Here is a 19,562-nt window from a genome sequence, read left to right on the forward strand (position 1 = left end):
TAATGGTCCATAGAGCAGTGTTTTTCAACCTTTTTGGAGCCAAGGTACATTTTTTGCGTTGAAAAAATGCGGAGGCACACCACCAGCAGAAATCATTAAAAAACAAAACTCAGTTGACAGTAAAAAGTCGTAAGTCGCAATTGTTGGATATGACTTTAAAGCATAACCAAGCATGCATCACTACACTATAGCTCTTGTCTCAAAGTAGGTGTACTGTCACCACCTTTCACATCATACCCTGACTTATTTGGACTTTTTTGCTGTTTTCCCATGCGTAGTGTTTTAGTTCTTGTCTTGCGCTCCTATTTTGGTGGCTTTTTCTCTTTGTTTTGGTATTTTCCTGTAGCAGTTTTGAGCGATATTTCCCGCATCTACTTTGTTTTAGCAATCAACAATATGTCATTCGTTGCGTGGACATTGTTGATTGTCGTGTCATTATTCGGATGTACTTTGTGGACGCCGTCTTTGCTCCGCAGGAAGTCTTTGCTGTCGTCCAGCATTCTGATTTTGTTTACTTTGTAGCCAGTTCAGTTTTAGTTTTGTTCTGCATAGCCGTACCTAAGCTTCAATGCCTTTTCTTAGGGGCGCTCACCTTTTGTTTATTTTTGGTTTAAGCATTAGACACCTTTTTACCTGCACACTGCCTCCCGCTGTTTCCCACATCTACAAAGCAATTAGCTACCGGCTGCCACCTACTGATATGGAAGAGTATTACACGGTTACTCTGCCGAGCTCTAGACAGCACCGACACTCAACAACAACACATCATTTGCAGATTATAATTACTGGTTTACAAACAATATTTTTAACCCAAATAGGTGAAATTAGACGATCTCCCACGGCACACCAGAGTATATTTCATTGTTGGTATTGTTCGGAGCAGAATACTTATTTTTTAACTGAATGGCGTCACTGGCAGTTGGCAGGTGGATGTTTCCCATCACACGGTTAGAGGTCAGCTGCTATGGATTCAACGGTTCCTACAGCAAGATAAGACGGTGTAGCGTATATAAAGACCCGCTGAGGCGTTCACATGCTTCTAGCTTGCAATGGAGAAACAGCTGACTCTGTTGGTGGTCATCCTATGTGTGGGGGCGGCCTCAGCAGCCACAGTAAGTCTGGATCAGTACTTCCCTTGAAAAATTTTAGACTTTTAGACAACTATTCCAAGTTTGTACTCTTGTCATTAGAAGTGAACGCTGTCTTTTGGTTTCCTAGCTGGGAGTGGTGCGCACGGAACTTGGCAGGGTGCAGGGCCAACGTCTTGTCCTCGGGCTCTTCCGCTCTCTGGATGTGTTCAAAGGAATTCCCTTTGCTGCTAAACCGGATACATTGGAAAAAGCCCAACCTCACCCCGGTTGGGACGGTGAGTTGAGTCAGCGGCGATTAGTCACAATCACTTTGCAAGTCACCGCTTTTTGAGCACATTAACAGGATTCAGGATGCTTTACTATTGTCCATTATTTAACATGTACAAGACATATAAGAACTTTTGATTGATTGATTGAAACTTTTATTAGTAGATTGCACAGTACATGTCAAGACTTGGTCTTGGGTGTTTGCTTTTCCCGGATGCAACGGAAAGTTGGCACGGGCGAGACGGGAATGAAGGTACATGATTTATTTATTAACTATAAATACAAAAAAAAAGGATCAAACAAAAAGCGCGCACAGTGGCGGAGAATAAACTATGAACAATTAAACAAAACTTGCAAACTATGGCTTGAATAAAGAAAACTTACTTGGCATGGACAAAAAAGGAGCAGCGTGAACATGGACATGAAAAAATGGACAGAGCATAAATGTGGTGTGAGGTCGTCAGGACGAACAACAGAAAATGAATGAACTTAAATACTTATGGACATGATTAACAACAGGTGCGTGACTCAAAACAGGTGCGTGACATGACAGGTGAAACTAATGGGTAACTATGGTGACAAAACAAAACAAAAGTGCACAAAAAGTCCAAAAATAAAACCTGATCACACAGACATGGCAGTACAGTACATATTCCGTACAATTGACCACTAAATGGTAACACCCCAATACGTTTTTTCAACTTGTTTAAGTCGGGGTCCACGTAAATCAATTCATGGTACACATATCATCATAATACAGTCATCACACAAGTTCATACTTGCCAAACTTGAGACCTCCGATTTCGGGAGGTATGGGGGCGTGGTTGGGGCGTGGCTAAGAGGGGAGGAGTATATTTACAGCTAGAATTCACCAAGTCAAGTATTTCATATATATATATATATATATATATATATATATATATATATATATGTATGTGTGGGGAAAAAAAATCACAAGACTATTTCATCTCTACAGGCCTGTTTCATGAGGGGGGGTTCCCTCATGAAACAGGCCTGTAGAGGAGATTTTAATGGGAGCATTCACATACCATGGATTATATACAACACCCTAAGAAAAGTATTCAACAAGAACAACATTAAATTGAGCTACAGCTGCATGAACAATATACGACAAATCATCTCAAACCACAACAAAACAATTGCAAATGAGCCGTCGGCCCCCGGACAGAGCGACTCCAAAACCAACAAAGGCTGCAACTGTCGAAAGAAACCTGATTGCCCTCTCAACGGGGGGTGCTTACAAACATCAGTTGTCTACCAATCTAAGGTAACACGCAAGGACATTAACACATCCGACACATATGTAGGATTAACCGAGGGAGAGTTCAAAACCAGATGGAACAATCACAAGGCTTCTTTCAGGAACCAAAACCTGCGGAATACCACAGAACTCAGCAAACACATTTGGGACCTCAAAGACAATAATGTTGAATATTCAATAACATGGCAAATTCTTGCATCCAGCACACCTTACAATAGTGGTAATAAAAGATGCAACCTATGCTTGAAAGAAAAACTGTTTATTATTTACCGTCCAGACCTGTCATCCCTCAACAAGCGCAGCGAAATTGTAACAGCATGCCGCCACAGACGGAAACACCTCCTAGGTAACACATGAGCCAATCACCACGCCCCTACGCCAGCCTGTACCCACCCACTCTGTGCCCTATATAATCCATGGTATGTGAATGCTCCCATTAAAATCTCCTGATGATTGAGGGTACCCCCCCTCATGAAACAGGCCTGTAGAGATGAAATAGTCTTGTGATTTTTTTTCCCACACATACATATATTGCGCTCTACTACGGTATCGAGCACTATTTTTTGGATAACCTTATTAAGACATATATATACATATATATATATATATATATATATATATATATATATATATATATATATATATATATATATATATATATATATATATATATAATAAATATATATATATATATATACACATATATATATATAAGAAATACTTGACTTTTATATATATATATATATATATATATATATATATATAAAATAAATATATATATATATATATATATATATATATATATATATATACATATATATATATAAGAAATACTTGACTTTTATTTATATATATATATATATATATATATATATATATATATATATATATATATATATATATATATATATATATGTCTTAATAAGGTTATCCAAAAAATGGTGCTCGATACCGGAGTAGAGCGCAATATATGTATGTGTGGGGAAAAAAAATCACAAGACTACTTCATCTCTACAGGCCTGTTTCATGAGGGGTTCCCTCAATCATCAGGAGATTTTAATGGAAGCATTCACATACCATGGTTTATATAGGGCACAGAGTGGGTGGGTACAGGCTGGCGTAGGGGCGTGGTGATTGGCTCATGTGTTACCCAGGAGGTGTTTCCGTCTGTGGCGGCATGCTGAAACAATTTCGCTGCGCTTGTTGAGGGATGACAGGTCTGGACGGTAAATAATAAACAGTTTCTCTTTCAAGCATAGGTTGCATCTTTTATTACCACTATTGTAAGGTGTGCTGGATGCAAGGATTTGCCATGTTATTGAATATTCAACATTATTGTCTTTGAGGTCCCAAATGTGTTTGCTGAGTTCTGTGGTATTCCGTAGGTTTTGGTTCCTGAAAGAAGCCTTGTGATTGTTCCATCTGGTTTTAAACTCTCCCTCGGTTAATCCTACATATGTGTCGGATGTGTTAATGTCCTTGCGTGTTACCTTTGATTGGTAAACAACTGATGTTTGTAAGCACCCCCCGTTGAGAGGGCAATCAGGTTTCTTGCGGCAGTTGCAGCCTTTGTTGGTTTTGGAGTCATTCTGTCCGGGGGCCGACGGCTCATTTGCAATTGTTTTGTTGTGGTTTGAGGCCTGTAGAGATGAAGTAGTCTTGTGATTTTTTCCCCACACATACATATATATATATATATATATAAGAAATACTTGACTTTCAGTGAATTCTAGCTATAAATATATATTTCTTTTATTGTATATGTATATATATATATATAAAATAAATACTTGAATTTCAGTGTTCATTTATTCACACATATACTTGTTGAGTTAAGGGTTGAATTGTCCATCCTTGTTCTATTCTCTTGTCACTATTTTTCTAACCATGCTGAACATCCTCTCTGATGATGCATTGCTGTGTGGCACGCACAAAAGTGCTTTCATCAAATGCACTAGATGGCAGTATTGTCCTGTTTAAGAGTGTCACAACATTGCTGTTTACGGCAGACGAACTGCTTTACGGTAGACCAAAACGTGACTGCTGTTGTTGTGTGTTGTTGCCGCGCTGGGAGGACGTTAATGAAACTGCCTAACAATAAACCCACATAAGGAACCAAGAACTCGCCCCCGATCATTCTACAGTTATAACGTCATTGGGCAGGCACACCGGACCTGAGTCCGCCTGAATTTCGGGAGATTTTCGGGGGAGATAATTTGTCCCGGGAGGTTTTCGGGAGAGGCGCTGAATTTCGGGAGTCTCCCGGAAAATCCGGGAGGGTTGGCAAGTATGCACAAGTTCATCATCAGAATATATACATTGAATTATTTACATTATTTACAATCCGGGGGGTGGAATGTGGAGGGTTTGGTTGATATCAGCACTTCAGTCATCAACAATTGTATCATCAGAGAAATGGGCATTGAAACAGTGTAGGTGTGACTTGGTAGGATATGTACAGCGAGCAGTGAACATAGTGAGTTCAGAAAGCATAAGAACAAGTATATACATTAGAAATACATTTGATTATTTACATTTGGTTATTTACAATCCGGGGAGGTGGGATGTGGAGGGGGGGAGGGTGTTAGTCAAGGGTTGAAGTTGCCTGAAGGTGCTGAAATTACATTTTGGGCACAGTCCCACTAAGAGCAGACATACGTTACAGGGAGACAAGACGGGACCGCCAATGGATCAGCCACTTACTGCGCTCCTTAAAGGGGAACATTATCACAATTTCAGAAGGGTTAAAACCATTAAAAATCAGTTCCCAGTGGCTTATTATATTTTTCGAAGTTTTTTTCAAAAATTTTACCCATCACGCAATATCCCTAAAAAAAGCTTCAAAGTGCCTGATTTTAACCATCGTTATATACACCCGTCCATTTTCCTGTGACGTCACATAGTGAATACAAACAAGGAATAGCGACTTTAGCTCGGATTCAGACCCGGATTTCAGCGGCTTAAGCGATTCAACAGATTACGCATGTATTGAAACGGATGGTTGTAGTGTGGAGGCAGGTAGCGAAAACGAAATTGAAGAAGAAACTGAAGCTATTGAGCCATATCGGTTTGAACCGTATGCAAGCGAAACCGACGAAAACGACACGACAGCCAGCGACACGGGAGAAAGCGAGGACGAATTCGGCGATCGCCTTCTAACCAACGATTGGTATGTGTTTGTTTGGCATTAAAGGAAACTAACAACTATGAACTAGGTTTACAGCATATGAAATACATTTGGCAACAACATGCACTTTGAGAGTGCAGACAGCCCAATTTTCATCAATTAATATATTCTGTAGACATACCCTCATCCGCGCTCTTTTCCTGAAAGCTGATCCGTCCAGTTTTGGAGTTGATATCAGCAGGCCAGGGAAGCTAGGGTCGATAGGGGGTTTAGCTCGCTCGTCTGCGGGAACAAACTGCCGCCATTGCTTGCCGTGCTACCGAGGTCCTTTGTCCCTGAATTGCTCACACACTCCGGCAGATTCAATGGGGGTCTGGCGGCAGATTTCTTTGACTTTATCGTTGGAAATGCATCTGCTTTGAGTGTCGCAGGATATCCACACATTCTTGCCATCTCTGTCGTAGCATAGCTTTCGTCGGTAAAGTGTGCGGAACAAATTTCGTCCAATTTCTTGCCACTTTGGCATCTTTGGGCCACTGGTGCAACTTGAATCCGTCCCTGTTCGTGTTGTTACACCCTCCGACAACACACCGACGAGGCATGATGTCTCCAAGGTACGGAAAACAGTCGGAAAAACGGAAAATAACAGAGCTGATTTGACTCGGTGTTTGAGAAAATCTGGCGGATTGCTTCCCGATGAGCGAATAATAGAAAGGCGTTTAATTCGCCAAAATTCACCCATTTAGAGTTCGGAAATCGGTTAAAAAAATATATGGTCTTTTTTCTGCAACATCAAGGTATATATTGACGCTTACATAGGTCTGGTGATAATGTTCCCCTTTAAAAAGGTGGGAAAAAGGTGATATTGGGAAAGGGGGGATGAGTAAAACATATCAGTGAAAGGCTGGACCCTTGGGAGGGGGTCCAGACTGAGTCCAAGGGAAAAAACCTCATTTGCCATAGCACACATAAACATGTTACATATAATCACAACAACTCACAACTCAGCCGTCCATCACCTCGAAGGGGAATTAAGCGGTGGTGAAGGCGTTGGGTGGGGGTGGGGAGTGTGTTTGTGTATATGCCCATTGTCTTTGGGTGTAGTGGTGTTGTGTTCATAAGCCCAGGGTCGTTCTGCATGCAATGCAAGCAAAGTTCGACTTCCGGGTGTCGTTGAGGAGGGAGGGAGGGAGGTCAAAAGCGTCCATCATTGAGATTCCTCAGGGGATGATTACAGAACAGCCTGTTCTTGTCCTCAAGGCCATTCGGGGGAGTCAAATCGTAGATAAGGATTTTTGTTTCTTCTCGAGCAAACAATGCAATGGCTTGGCCTGTTCTATTCGTCCATGCTGGCTGCTCTCATATCCAATTTCTCCTTTTACAGCAAGCTTCTCCATGATGTGATCCATCTTGCGATTCAGTTCAGAAATCGCCCCAGTCTGTGATCCCATTGAGCATGTTCACCTCTGGTATTCTCTTCAGGCATTTTCAAGGCAACAAAGTTTGCCAAGAGATGTGTTCAGATGAGCGTGCTCCAAACCTCCACTTTTGGAAGTGAAGACTGCCTCTATCTCAACATCTGGGTTCCTCAAGGCCGTCACGGTAGGATGTGTTGGGGATGAATTCCTTGGAACGTAACGAAATGACGACCTTTTTAAAATATGTTTTTAAAGTGTCAACAAATCTCCCAGTCATGATTTGGTTCTATGGAGGAGGCTTCATGGTTGGAGGCTCCATGGGCCCAAATTTCCTCAACAACTACCTTTACAGTGGTCGGGAATTGGCTGACAAGGGGAATGTCATTGTGGTGTCAGTTGGTTATCGAGTGGGGGTCCTTGGCTTCCTAAGCACGGGAGACTCGAGTTTACCTGGTAAGACACTTTCCAGTTCAGTTTATGTTCTATCAAATAACGGAAACATCTGCCTTGATAGGAAATTACGGTCTTTGGGATCAACATGCTGCCATTTCCTGGGTGCACAGGAATATTCAATCATTTGGAGGAGACCCTGACAACATGACTATCTTTGGGGAGTCGGCAGGTGGCGCTAGTGTCAGCTTCCAGGTATTAACTTCAGTATTTAAACGTAAATGCACCATGTTGTTAGAGTGGGATTACTTTAAAATAACTGGAAAACATTGGTGTGTCCTCATAAACCCGATAAAATGAATATCTCAATATAAAGTGAAGTGATGTCGTATAAAACTAAATTACAAAGTAATTAAGATTGAAATGATTATTGACTTAACCTCTAAAGGCTTAGTGGCCACATACGTGGACAGCACCTTTTAGCTCTTATTTCCAAAATTGTGTACACTACTGAATTGGGGTCTTATGGCCGCTTATGTGGACACTTATACTGCCATCTGGTGGTGTCAGAAGAGTATAACATACAATGGAATTTCGAAAAAAAAAGTGTAAAAATAAGAATTAGCATGTCACTAAACATGAAGTACACGTTTGTGTACTTATGGACTAAGTACATCATAGCAAAATATGATTCTTAGTTTTTATTTTAATTAGGGTCCAATATAGCAAAGAGAAAAAACAAACAAACATGTAAACAAACAGCTTGGGCCTTAAGAGGCTAAAGTTTCCAAAACTCACCAAAAGGGACCATCTTCCCCCTAACTGTCCCAAAATACCACAAATATCAAATCCCAACAACCCTAAAGGATAATCTTGCCCTTAAAGATCCCAAAGTACCCCAAGTGAAGGTCCTAAAAAACCCAAATCTGACCCTGGGCCCCAAAAGGACCCCAAATAGGACCATATTCTCCTACAGGTCCCAAAAGAACCCTCATAGGACCATATTCAATAAAGGTTCCAAAGTAATCCAAGTAGGACAATCTACCTTTCAAGATCCCAAAAATCCCGAAAAAAGGACCATCTTCTCTAAATGTCCCAAAACCCCCCAAAAAGGACCATCTTCCCCTTACATATCCTAAAGTACCCCAAGTAGGATCATGTTCCCAAAGGTCCCGAAACCCCGAAATGGGACCATGTGCCCCAAAAAGTCCCAAAGTACCCCGAATAGGACCATAATATCCTAGAAGTCCCAAAAGACCCCAAATAGGATCATATTCTCTGAAAAGTCTCAAAGTAACCCAAGTAGGAATCTTTAAAACCTTAAAAGGCTTAGTGGCCACATACGTGGACAGCACCTTTTAACTCTTATTTCCAAAATTGTGTACACTACTGAATTGGGGTCTTATGGCCGCTTATGTGGACACTTATACTGCCATCTGGTGGTGTCAGAAGAGTATAACATACAATGGAATTTGTAAAAAATAAGAATTAGCATGTCACTACACATGAAGTACACGTTTGTGTACTTATGGACTAAAGTACATCATATCAAAAGATGATTCTTAGTTTTTATTCTAATTAGGGTCCAATAAGCCCAAATAGCAAAGAGAAATAAAAAAAAGCATGTAAACAAACAGCTTGGGCCTTAAGAGGTTAAAATGTGTGCAGCCTTTGTTTGAAGCTAAATTAGGGTCAAACATTTTGTACAGGAAAAAATAAACTTTGAAACTAAAATTGTAGTTTTGATGTTGAATTTTTAAATATATCTGTGTTCAACAAAAAAATAAGTACTCACAATCTAATATTTAATTACGGTTGGTCTCGATAAATCCTTTATTTCAACCGTATTTTTCGGACTAAAATGCACACTTAAAAACTTAAAAGTTTTTAAAATGTTGATTTCTATTTACTGTTTTAATTGGTTTTACCCTTTAAAATAGTTTTTAATCATATTTATTTTTATATTGTTTTTATATTGGTTTTATTTGTATTTATTTTTTGTTTTTATTCAGTCATTGGTGGATAATATTTGAATATTGTTTTTAATATTGTTTTGCAGCACTTTGGAAACATTTTCATGTTTAAATGTGCTATACAAAAATAGTGGATTGGATTAAAATCCTTTTTTTTCTTCTCAAAACTGGACAGCGCGCCTTATAACCCGGTGCGCCTAATGTACGGAATAATTCTGGTTTTGCTTACCGACCTCGAAGCTATTTTATTTGGTACATGGTGTAATGATAAGTGTGACCAGTAGATGGCAGTCACACATAAGAAATACGTGTAGACTGCAATATGACTCAAGTAAACAACACCAGCATTGTCTATGTTCCATTGAAAATATAGAACATTACACACGCCGCTCAGAAATCTATCAAAATGTTTTAGTAGGACTTTGGTAAGCTATGAAGCCACACCGCTTGATGGATTGTACTGTGCTTCAACATATGAGTATTATTATGGTGTGTGTATAAGGTAAGATATTATCTGGCGTTTTGTTTCACAATATTATGCAAAGTTCTGAAAAATTGCGCGCATCCGCCTTTGTAGTCCGTGTCAACACCGTAGTCATAAGCTTCTTCTTTGTCTCTATCTTCTTGTTATGTGACATTCATCCTCCACTGTTGCCATTTCTAATATAAAGTAGTGTAAAGTTCTTACTTATATCTGTCAGTAAACTCGCCATGAAAGCACTAAAACATACCGGTGTAGTCACTTTACATTATTCACCCAAGGAACTTTAGTTATTAGAGAGTTCCGGTCGGACAGTTTTTTCACGGGACACATTTCGGGCGTTGTTGTTGCACTAGTGAGCCACGGATGAGGAGATGCTGCTCCGTTATTGATTGAAGTAAAGTCTGAATGTCATTAAAACAGTTAGCGCCATCTTTGGACACTTCTTCCACCCCCGTCCTTGCACACTACACCACTACAACAAAGATGACAGGGAGAAGACGCTGTCGAAGGTGAGCCACGTAAATAAGACCGCTCACAAAACGGCGCATCTGACTTGAAGATGATGTGTAAAACATCATCTATGCAACATTTTGACCAAAGAACCACCATTACATGTTATGTAGACCAGGCCCGGCCCTAACCAATCTGGCGCCCTAGGCAAGATTTTAGGTGGCGCCCCCCCACATCGGCAGTGAAGTGTATATACTCACAAGAACCCGAATAGCTTTGTCTTTGACCTTTTTTTTTTTACTTACAACTATACCTAATATATAAAGGGGTGGAAAAGTGACTATTACCTGCAGGGCAAACATTAGCTAACCAGAAGGCAATAATGTAAACAAAAAACACCTGCTTAAAAGATCTAATACAAATGTCCCTGAGGAATGTAAGGTGGGAGTACTGTAATTACCTAACGTTACATTATTATTTTCCATAACAATTTAGCTCACTCCACAATATTAACCCGACGTTAAAACAGAACTAGCTATTTATTGATTAGCAATTGCCGAATCATGTAACATTAGCTTAATGCTAAAAAGCCAGGTTACTATCACATTCTGTAACAGACAAATAATTTCATGTAGGCTAACGTTACCTACCTGCTACCTCTGTCTTTTCTCGTTTCTCCTCCTCTTCTTTTCTCTTTTTTCTTCCCTGGGCACCTGACAGTTTTGACATCTTGTGTTGATTTTTTGATGTGGTGACGTCCAAAAAGAGTCATGATACGGGAAGGGAGGGGGCGCACCGTGCGGGGGGAGGAGGGGGGGCGTAATGTTGAAACAAATAATATTTCTATTAAATAGGCTTTACTTTGCATTTTTAATTAACGTGAGATTATTTTTTTGTATTTAGAAATAATAGTAACAACTTTTTTTTTTTTTTTTTTTTTTTTTCTCCAACATTTGTGGCACTGGCATGGCGCCCCCTGATGGACGGCGCCCTTAGCATTTGCCTATACGGCCTATGCCACGGGCCGGCCCTGATGTAGACCACAAGGAAGTCTTTTACATTTAGAAAAAAAAATACAAAAATATGACTCCTTTAATGCGCCTTGTATATGAAAACAGATCGAAAATAGACCATTCATTGGCAGCGCGCCTTATAATCCGGTGCGCTCTATGGTCCGGAAAATACGGTACTCCTCTTGAAACAACACTTCCCATCAACCGTCAAACTGCTCGCTACTTTTACTGACGTTTGCTTCTCCGTGGATGCATGAAGTGAACTGACCTCCTGTTTTTGTTTTTTTGCTTCACAGAGTCTCTCCCCCCACAGCAGAGGACTGTTTAAAAGAGTCATTTCTCAGAGTGGTGTGGCCCTCTGTCCCTGGGCTCTCAGCAGGAATTCTCACAAAGTTGCACAGGAGGTCTGGTTTTGGTCATTCAGTGAATAGTTTCATGATCTGTTTTACAGATCTACTGTGTTACATGGCCTTTTCCTTTTAACAACACTCAGTAAAGGTTTGGGAACTGAGGAGACACATTTTTGAAGTGGAATTCTTTCCCATTCTTGCTTGATGTACAGCCTAAGTTGTTCAACAGTCCGAGGGTCTCCCTTGTGGTATTTTAGGCTTCATAATGCGCCACACATTTTCAATGGGAGACAAGTCTGGACTACAGGCAGGCCAGTTTAGTACCCGCACTCTTTTACTACGAAGCCACGCTGTTGTAACACGTGGCTTGGCATCGTCTTGCTGAAATAAGCAGGGGCGTCCATGATAACGTTGCTTGGATGACAACATATGTTGCTCCAAAACCTGTATGTACCTTTCAGATGTGTAAGTTACCCATGTCTTGGGCACTAATACACCCCCATACCATCACACATGCTGGCTTTTACACTTTGTGCCTATAACAATCCGGTGGTTCTTTTCCTCTTTGACATCCACAGTTTATAAAAACAATGTAAAATGTAGACTCGTCAGACCACAGAATACTTTTCCATTTTGCATCAGTCTGTCTTCGATGAGATCGGGCCCAGCGAAGGGTGTTGTTGATAAATGTCTTTCGCTTTGCATAGAAGAGTTTTAACTTGCACTTACAGCTGTAGCGACAAACTGTAGTCACTGACAGTGGTGACCTCAGGGCAGACCTAGGACATACTTGCCAACCTTGAGACCTCCGATTTCGGGAGGTGTGGGGAGGGGGTTGGGGGTGGGGGTGGTCGGGGTGGGACAGGGGCGTGGTTGGGGGGCATGGCTAAAAGGGGAGGAGTATATTTACAGCTAGAATTCACCAAGTCAAGTATTTCATATATATATATAAGAAATACTTGACGTTCAGTGAATTCTAGCTATATATATATATATATATATATATATATATATATATATATATATATATATATATATATATATATATATATATATATATATATATATATAAAATAAATACTTGAATTTCAGTGTTCATTTATTTACACATATACACACACATAACACTCATCTACTCATTGTTGAGTTAAGGGTTGAATTGTCCATCCTTGTTCTATTCTCTGTCACTATTTTTCAAACCATGCTGAACACCCTCTCTGATGATGCATTGATGTGTGGCACGCACAAAAGTGCTTTCATCAAATGCACTAGATGGCAGTATTGTCCTGTTTAAGAGTGTCACAACATTGCTGTTTACAGCAGACGAACTGCTTTACGGTATACAAAAAAGTGACTGCTGTTGTTGTGTGTTGTTGCCACGCTGGGAGGACGTTAATGAAACTGCCTAACAATAAACCCACACAAGAAACCAAGAACTCGCCCTTCATCATTCTATAGTTATAACGTGATTGGGCAGGTACGCTTTTTTATATTGTGGAGGACCTGAGTCCGCCTGAATTTCGGGAGATTTTCGGGAGAAAATTTGTCCCGGGAGGTTTTCGGGAGAGGCGCTGAATTTCGGGAGTCTCCCGGAAAATCCGGGAGGGTTGGCAAGTATGACCTAGGACACGTTGGAGGGACTATGTCTCACAGCTGGCGCGGAAACGCCTCGGTATCCCCCCTGTAGAACTAGAGGAGGTGGCCGGGGACAGGGAAGTCTGGACATCTCTGCTTAGACTGCTGCCCCTGCGACTCGGACTCAGATAATTAGTGAAAAAATGGATGGATGGATGGATGTCTTTCAGCTTTACTACCTCTAACCGCGACAAGATTGGTAGCAAAAGGCCTTGCTTGTGCACTTCAACAATGAGCTGGTCCCCCTTGCAGTTCTTTGCACTTTTGTCTTTGGAAACATGAAATAATTTAACAGCACTCATTGGTTTGGTCAATATTCGGAACATTCCATCCATCCATCTTCTTCCGCTTATCCGAGGTCGGGTCGCGGGGGCAGCAGCCTAAGCAGGGAAGCCCAGACTTCCCTCTCCCCAGCCACTTCGTCCAGCTCTTCCTGTGGGCGTTCCCAGGCCAGCCGGGAAGACATAGTCTTCCCAACGTGTCCTGGGTCTTCCCCGCGGCCTCCTACCGGTTGGACGTGCCCTAAACAACTCCCTAGGGAGGCGTTCGGGTGGCATCCTGACCAGATGCCCGAACCACCTCATCTGGCTCCTCTCGATGTGGAGGAGCAGCGGCTTTACTTTGAGCTCCCCCCGGATGGCAGAGCTTCTCACCCTATCTCTAAGGGAGAGCCCCGCCACCCGGTGGAGGAAACTCATTTGGGCCGCTTGTACCCTTGATCTTGTCCTTTCGGTCATAACCCAAAGCTCATGACCATAGGTGAGGATGGGAACGTAGATCGACCGGTAAATTGAGAGCTTTGCCTTCCGTCTCAGCTCCTTCTTCACCACAACGGATCGATACAGCGTCCGCATTACTGAAGACGCCGCACCGATCCGCCTGTCGATCTCACCATCCACTCTTCCCTCACTCGTGAACAAGACTCCGAGGTACTTGAACTCCTCCACTTGGGGCAAGATCTCCTCCCCAACCCGGAGATGGCACTCCACCCTTTTCCGGGCGAGAACCATGGACTCGGACTTGGAGGTGCTGATTCTCATCCCAGTCGCTTCACACTCGGCTGCGAACCGATCCAGTGAGAGCTGAAGATCCTGGCCAGATGAAGCCATCGGGACCACATCATATTCAGATATTCGGAACATTGGTGAAACAAAAATAATTGAAGATTTAAGAATGAGTATTGTAGATGTGTACAAATTGAGAACATTTTCTGAAACAACTAAATTGGATGTTAACGCAAAGTGTTTGAATGCCAAAGGCTGGAAGAAGACTGCCACTCAGGATAAGGGAACTTGATTAAAATGGGGGAGTTGGAGTGTTTGGGTATTCGAGAGCGTAGGCCATTTCTTCACCCCCTTGCTAGCTAACAGTTTATATTCATACCAATGTTCTCAGGTTGCTGCCAAGGTAGGCTGTCCCACTGATGAGAGGATGGTGGACTGTCTGAAAGCGACGGATGCTGCAACTCTCACCATGGCAAGCCCACGCATTCAACAAGGAACTCCAGACGGTGGGCATGAGCCTCTAAAAACACTGCAACATACATCCCATAATCCATTGCTGACATAGTAATCCTTGTAGATCCTCTGGTGAACAAACTGGTTCTGTCTCCTGTTGTTGATGGCGACTTCCTGCCTGATCGACCCGGCAACTTGTTCCATAACGCGGCTGAAACGGACTACCTGGTCGGCGTTAACAACATGGATGGACATCTCTTCACGGCCCAGGACATTCCCTCCCTCGGGAAGAAGAGTCAGGAGACACCAGTGTAGGTTGAACTTATTCTCTACCAAAAGAGAACATTTTTACATTTGCTTTTTTTAAGACTTTTTTTGGACTGCAGAGAGGATGTGAAGAGACTTCTGGGTGCGTACACAAAGAAGGGCCCAGTTGGGGTGGATATCGCCTTTGCTGAATATTCCGCTGACTGGGGATCGTCGCCAAGCCAAGAGACAATTAAGAGAACTGCGGTGGATATCGGGACAGACTACCTTTTCCTGGTTCCCAGTCAGAGTACCCTTTACCGCCATGCTGCAAATGCCACGTAAGTCGGAATGCAATCACAGCTACAACATTACCATTCTAAAGACATTGAATCAATCAAAACTGGACTGTTTGGTTGGTTTTCGACATTTTGCCTCTCATCCGAGCAGGCTTCATCAGTTCATGCTCGCAGACTTAGACAGGACAGCTCTAGTCTGAGACTCTGGTGCCAGATCCGAAGTCCATCCATCCATCCATCTTCTTCCGCTTATCCGAGGTTGGGTCGTGGGGGCAGCAGCCTAAGCAGGGAAGCCCAGACTTCCCTCTCCCCAGCCACTTCGTCCAGCTCTTCCCGTGGGACCCCGAGGCGTTCCCAGGCCAGCCGGGAGACATAGTCTTCCCAACGTGTCCTGGGTCTTCCCCGCGGCCTCCTACCGGTCGGACGTGCCCTAAACACCTCCCTTGGGAGGCGTTCGGGTGGCATCCTGACCAGATGCCCGAACCACCTCATCTGGCTCCTCTCGATGTGGAGGAGCAACGGCTTTACTTTGAGCTACCCCCGGATGGCACAGCTTCTCACCCTATCTCTAAGGGAGAGCCCCGCCACCCGGTGGAGGAAACTCATTTCGGCCGCTTGTACCCGTGATCTTGTCCTTTCGGTCATAACCCAAAGCTCATGACCATAGGTGAGGATGGGAACGTAGATCGACCGGTAAATTGAGAGCTTTGCCTTCCGGCTCAGCTCCTTCTTCACCACAACGGATCGATACAGCGTCCGCATTACTGAAGACGCCGCACCGATCCGCCTGTCGATCTCACGATCCACTCTTCCCTCACTCGTGAACAAGACTCCGAGGTACTTGAACTCCTCCACTTGGGGCAAGATCTCCTCCTCAACCCAGAGATGGCACTCCACCCTTTTCCGGGCGAGAACCATGGACTCGGACTTGGAGGTGCTGATTCTCATCATCTCAGATCAGAAGTATGTATCCTAAACAAGAGGGGACAAGCACCACAGATCTTAAGATATTAAAAATAGATAAACCTCTGCCAGCACAACAGTCGTTAGGATGGAATCACACTCATTCATTTCATCAGTGGTCGAAGGGGGCACCTGAATGTTCCACCACCGATCGCCAGTACGCTCAAGGTAAATGTCCTCAAAACTGCGGGAGACATCTTCTCTCATAATCTTCCGAAAATGTTGACTTTGATTGCACAGAATCCTTGAAATTGCCACAAATGCGCCAGTACTGAGACGACTAGAAATAAAGCATGTTTACGTAAACACTGCAGGACATGATGACGCCATGTCTGTACTCAGGTCAGTTTGCAATCACATTGGATTCTAGACACATTTTTTTTGTACTGTGAACAACTACATAAAAAGATCAGATATGACAAAACAATGTTTTATCTGACATCCTACCCTGCAGTGTTGTGAACACACTGAACGTGCTGCTGTGGTCTTGCTCGACCTTGCTAAGGTAACGGTGAAAACGTGAACTGGATTTTCAGTAAAGTAATGCGGGCGTTACTGATGGAACGGATTGGATTGGACAACAATTGGATAACAAGAATTGCCACCCCAGCCAACGCCAGAGTGGAAGAGAGTCCAGCCCCTCTCGAGAGAACTGGTTCCAGAGCTGTGCGTCGAAGTGAGTCCGACTATATCTAGCCGGAACTTCTCCACACTCCCCCCCAGCGAGGTGACGTTCCACGTCCCATGAGCTAGCTTATGTAGCCGAGGATCGGACCGCCAAGTGCCCTGCCCTCGGCTGCCGCCCAGCTCACACTGCACCCGACCTCTATGGCCCCTGCTATGGGTGGTGAGCCCATTGGAGGGGGGACCCACGTTGCCTCTTCGGGCTGTGCCCGGCCGGGCCCCATGGGGACAGGCCCGGCCACCAGGCGCTCGCTATCATGCCCCACCTCCAGGCCTGGCTCCAAAGGGGGGTCCCGGTGACCCACGTCCGGGTGAGGCAAATCTGGGTCCTTTGTTTGTATTTTTCATAGAAGTCTTCGAGCTGCTCTTTGTCTGATCCCTCACCTAGGACCAGTTTGTTTTGGGAGATCCTACCAGGGGGTATAAAGGCCCCGGACAACATAGCTCCTAGGATCATTGGGACACGCAATTTTTTTTTGTGCCAATGGTTAAGTTCAATCATCCATCCATCCATTTTCTACCGCTTATTCCCTTTGGGGTTGCGGGGGGCACTGGAGCCTATCTCAGCTACAATCGGGCGGGAGGCGGGGTACACCCTGGACAAGTCGCCACCTCATCGCAGGGCCAACACAGATAGACAGACAACATTCACACTCACATCCACACACTAGGGCCAATTTAGTGTTGCCAATCAACTTATCCCCAGGTGCATGTCTTTGGAGGTGGGAGGAAGCCGGAGTACCCGGAGGGAACCCACGCAGTCACGGGGAGAACATGCAAACTCCACACAGAAAGATCCCGAGCCCGGGATTGAACCCAAGACTACTCAGGACCTTCGTATTGTGAGGCAGATGCACTAACCCCTCTGCCACCGTGAAGCCCTAAGTTCAATCAATCAATGTTTATTTATATAGTCCTAAATCACAAGTGTCTCAAAGGGCTGCACAAGCCACAACGACATCCTCGGTACAGAGCCCACATAAGGACAAGAAAAAACTCACCCAAGTTAAAGTTAAAGTACCAATGATTGTCACATACACACGAGGTGTGGCAAAATTATTCTCTGCATTTGACCCATCACCCTTGATCACCCCCCCGGGAGATAATTTCCCTGCAAATGAGATTAGATATTTCTCAGTGGTCTGTCGGTGACGCAGCCCAGAACAGAATAATTCAAAGATTGTTGAATGTATGGTGACAGTGATTCTGTCAAACAGGTCTGGACGTACCTTCTCCTACTTGCTGTCTGAGCCCAGTTTAATGGCAGGACCGGGCAGACCCTACCACACATGGGTGGGCGCGGACCACGCTGATGACCTGCAGTATGTGTTTGGCAAACCTTTCACCACGCCAAAAGCGTATGGAGAAAGACACAGAGACCTTTCGGGCTACATGATAGCCTATTGGACAAATTTTGCTAGAACTGGGTAATACAACTTTACTGTTTCTGACTGTGTAGGATATTAGGAGCCATGAATGTATCTCACAACACTTATTTTCTTGTTCACACAGAGATCCAAACATGGGAAATCTAAAGGTTCCAGTGACTTGGCCTGAATTTAGCAGTACTGAACATAAGTTTCTGGACATCAGTGCTCAAATGAACACAACCTCCATTAAACAAGAAATGAGGTTGCGTTTTGTAACGCTTTGGACCAGCACTCTTTCTAGTCTCTCGTCAAACAGTGCACAATGATGTCAACATGTTTGAACTGTACGAATAAAAGAGTCTGTACAGAAACTTGAACATAATTTGCTTTGCAGATCTGTGAAAGAAACCTAAGCCAATCAGAAGAGAATCAGAATAATGCAAACAAGCCACGAGCCGTTCGCCTTTCAGGAGAATTTCTCAGTAATATCAGAATTTAATCCCTTCTTGAATGGCTTGAAATTCTCTAGAATCTGACTGGTGGACACTTCCACTGAATTTCAGCATGAATGTTTCAAGAAGACAGACTTAAACCAAACTTCAATGATGAAGCACATATTCTCTTGGTTTTGCTTATTGCAGAGGTTGAATTCTGCCGCCAAATAAAGTCTTGTTGAATGACGCTCCTGGTCAGACTTGTTTTGTTTGAATATGTTGTAAGTTAATGAGTAAATGAGAAATACTGGGGAGGTTGCCCAACAAGTCTAAATGTGCTTTGTGGACTTGGAGAAGGCATTCCTGTGGGGAGTGCTCAGAGAGTATGGGGTATCGGACTGTCTGATTGTGGTGGTTCGCTCCCTGTATGATCAGTGTCAGAGCTTGGTCCGCGTTGCCGGCAGTAAGTCGGACACGTTTCCAGTAAGGGTTGGACTCCGCCAAGGCTGTCCTTTGTCACCGATTCTGTTCATAACTTTTATGGACAGAATTTCTAGACGCAGTCAGGGCGTTGAGGGGATCTGGTTTGGTGGCTGCAGGATTAGGTCTCTGCTTTTTGCAAATGATGT

General features: G+C 43.3%; 1 protein-coding gene across 1 annotated transcript; it reads left to right on the plus strand.

Moving 5' to 3' along the window:
- Window positions 1–941: 941 nt before the first annotated feature.
- LOC133619825 (bile salt-activated lipase-like) lies at window positions 942–19,062 on the plus strand. The gene is made up of 11 exons (XM_061981088.2): window positions 942–1,112; window positions 1,219–1,366; window positions 7,250–7,369; window positions 7,441–7,638; window positions 7,700–7,830; window positions 11,792–11,899; window positions 14,876–14,990; window positions 15,062–15,248; window positions 15,324–15,524; window positions 18,347–18,556; window positions 18,642–19,062. Exons 1-11 carry the CDS (start codon window positions 1,050–1,052, stop codon window positions 18,823–18,825), a joined length of 1,665 nt encoding a protein of 554 aa, XP_061837072.2. The 5' UTR covers window positions 942–1,049; the 3' UTR covers window positions 18,826–19,062.
- Window positions 19,063–19,562: the final 500 nt, after the last annotated feature.

This window comes from Nerophis lumbriciformis, linkage group LG20, assembly GCF_033978685.3.
Source record: "Nerophis lumbriciformis linkage group LG20, RoL_Nlum_v2.1, whole genome shotgun sequence".
NCBI classification, from domain to species: domain Eukaryota; kingdom Metazoa; phylum Chordata; class Actinopteri; order Syngnathiformes; family Syngnathidae; genus Nerophis; species Nerophis lumbriciformis.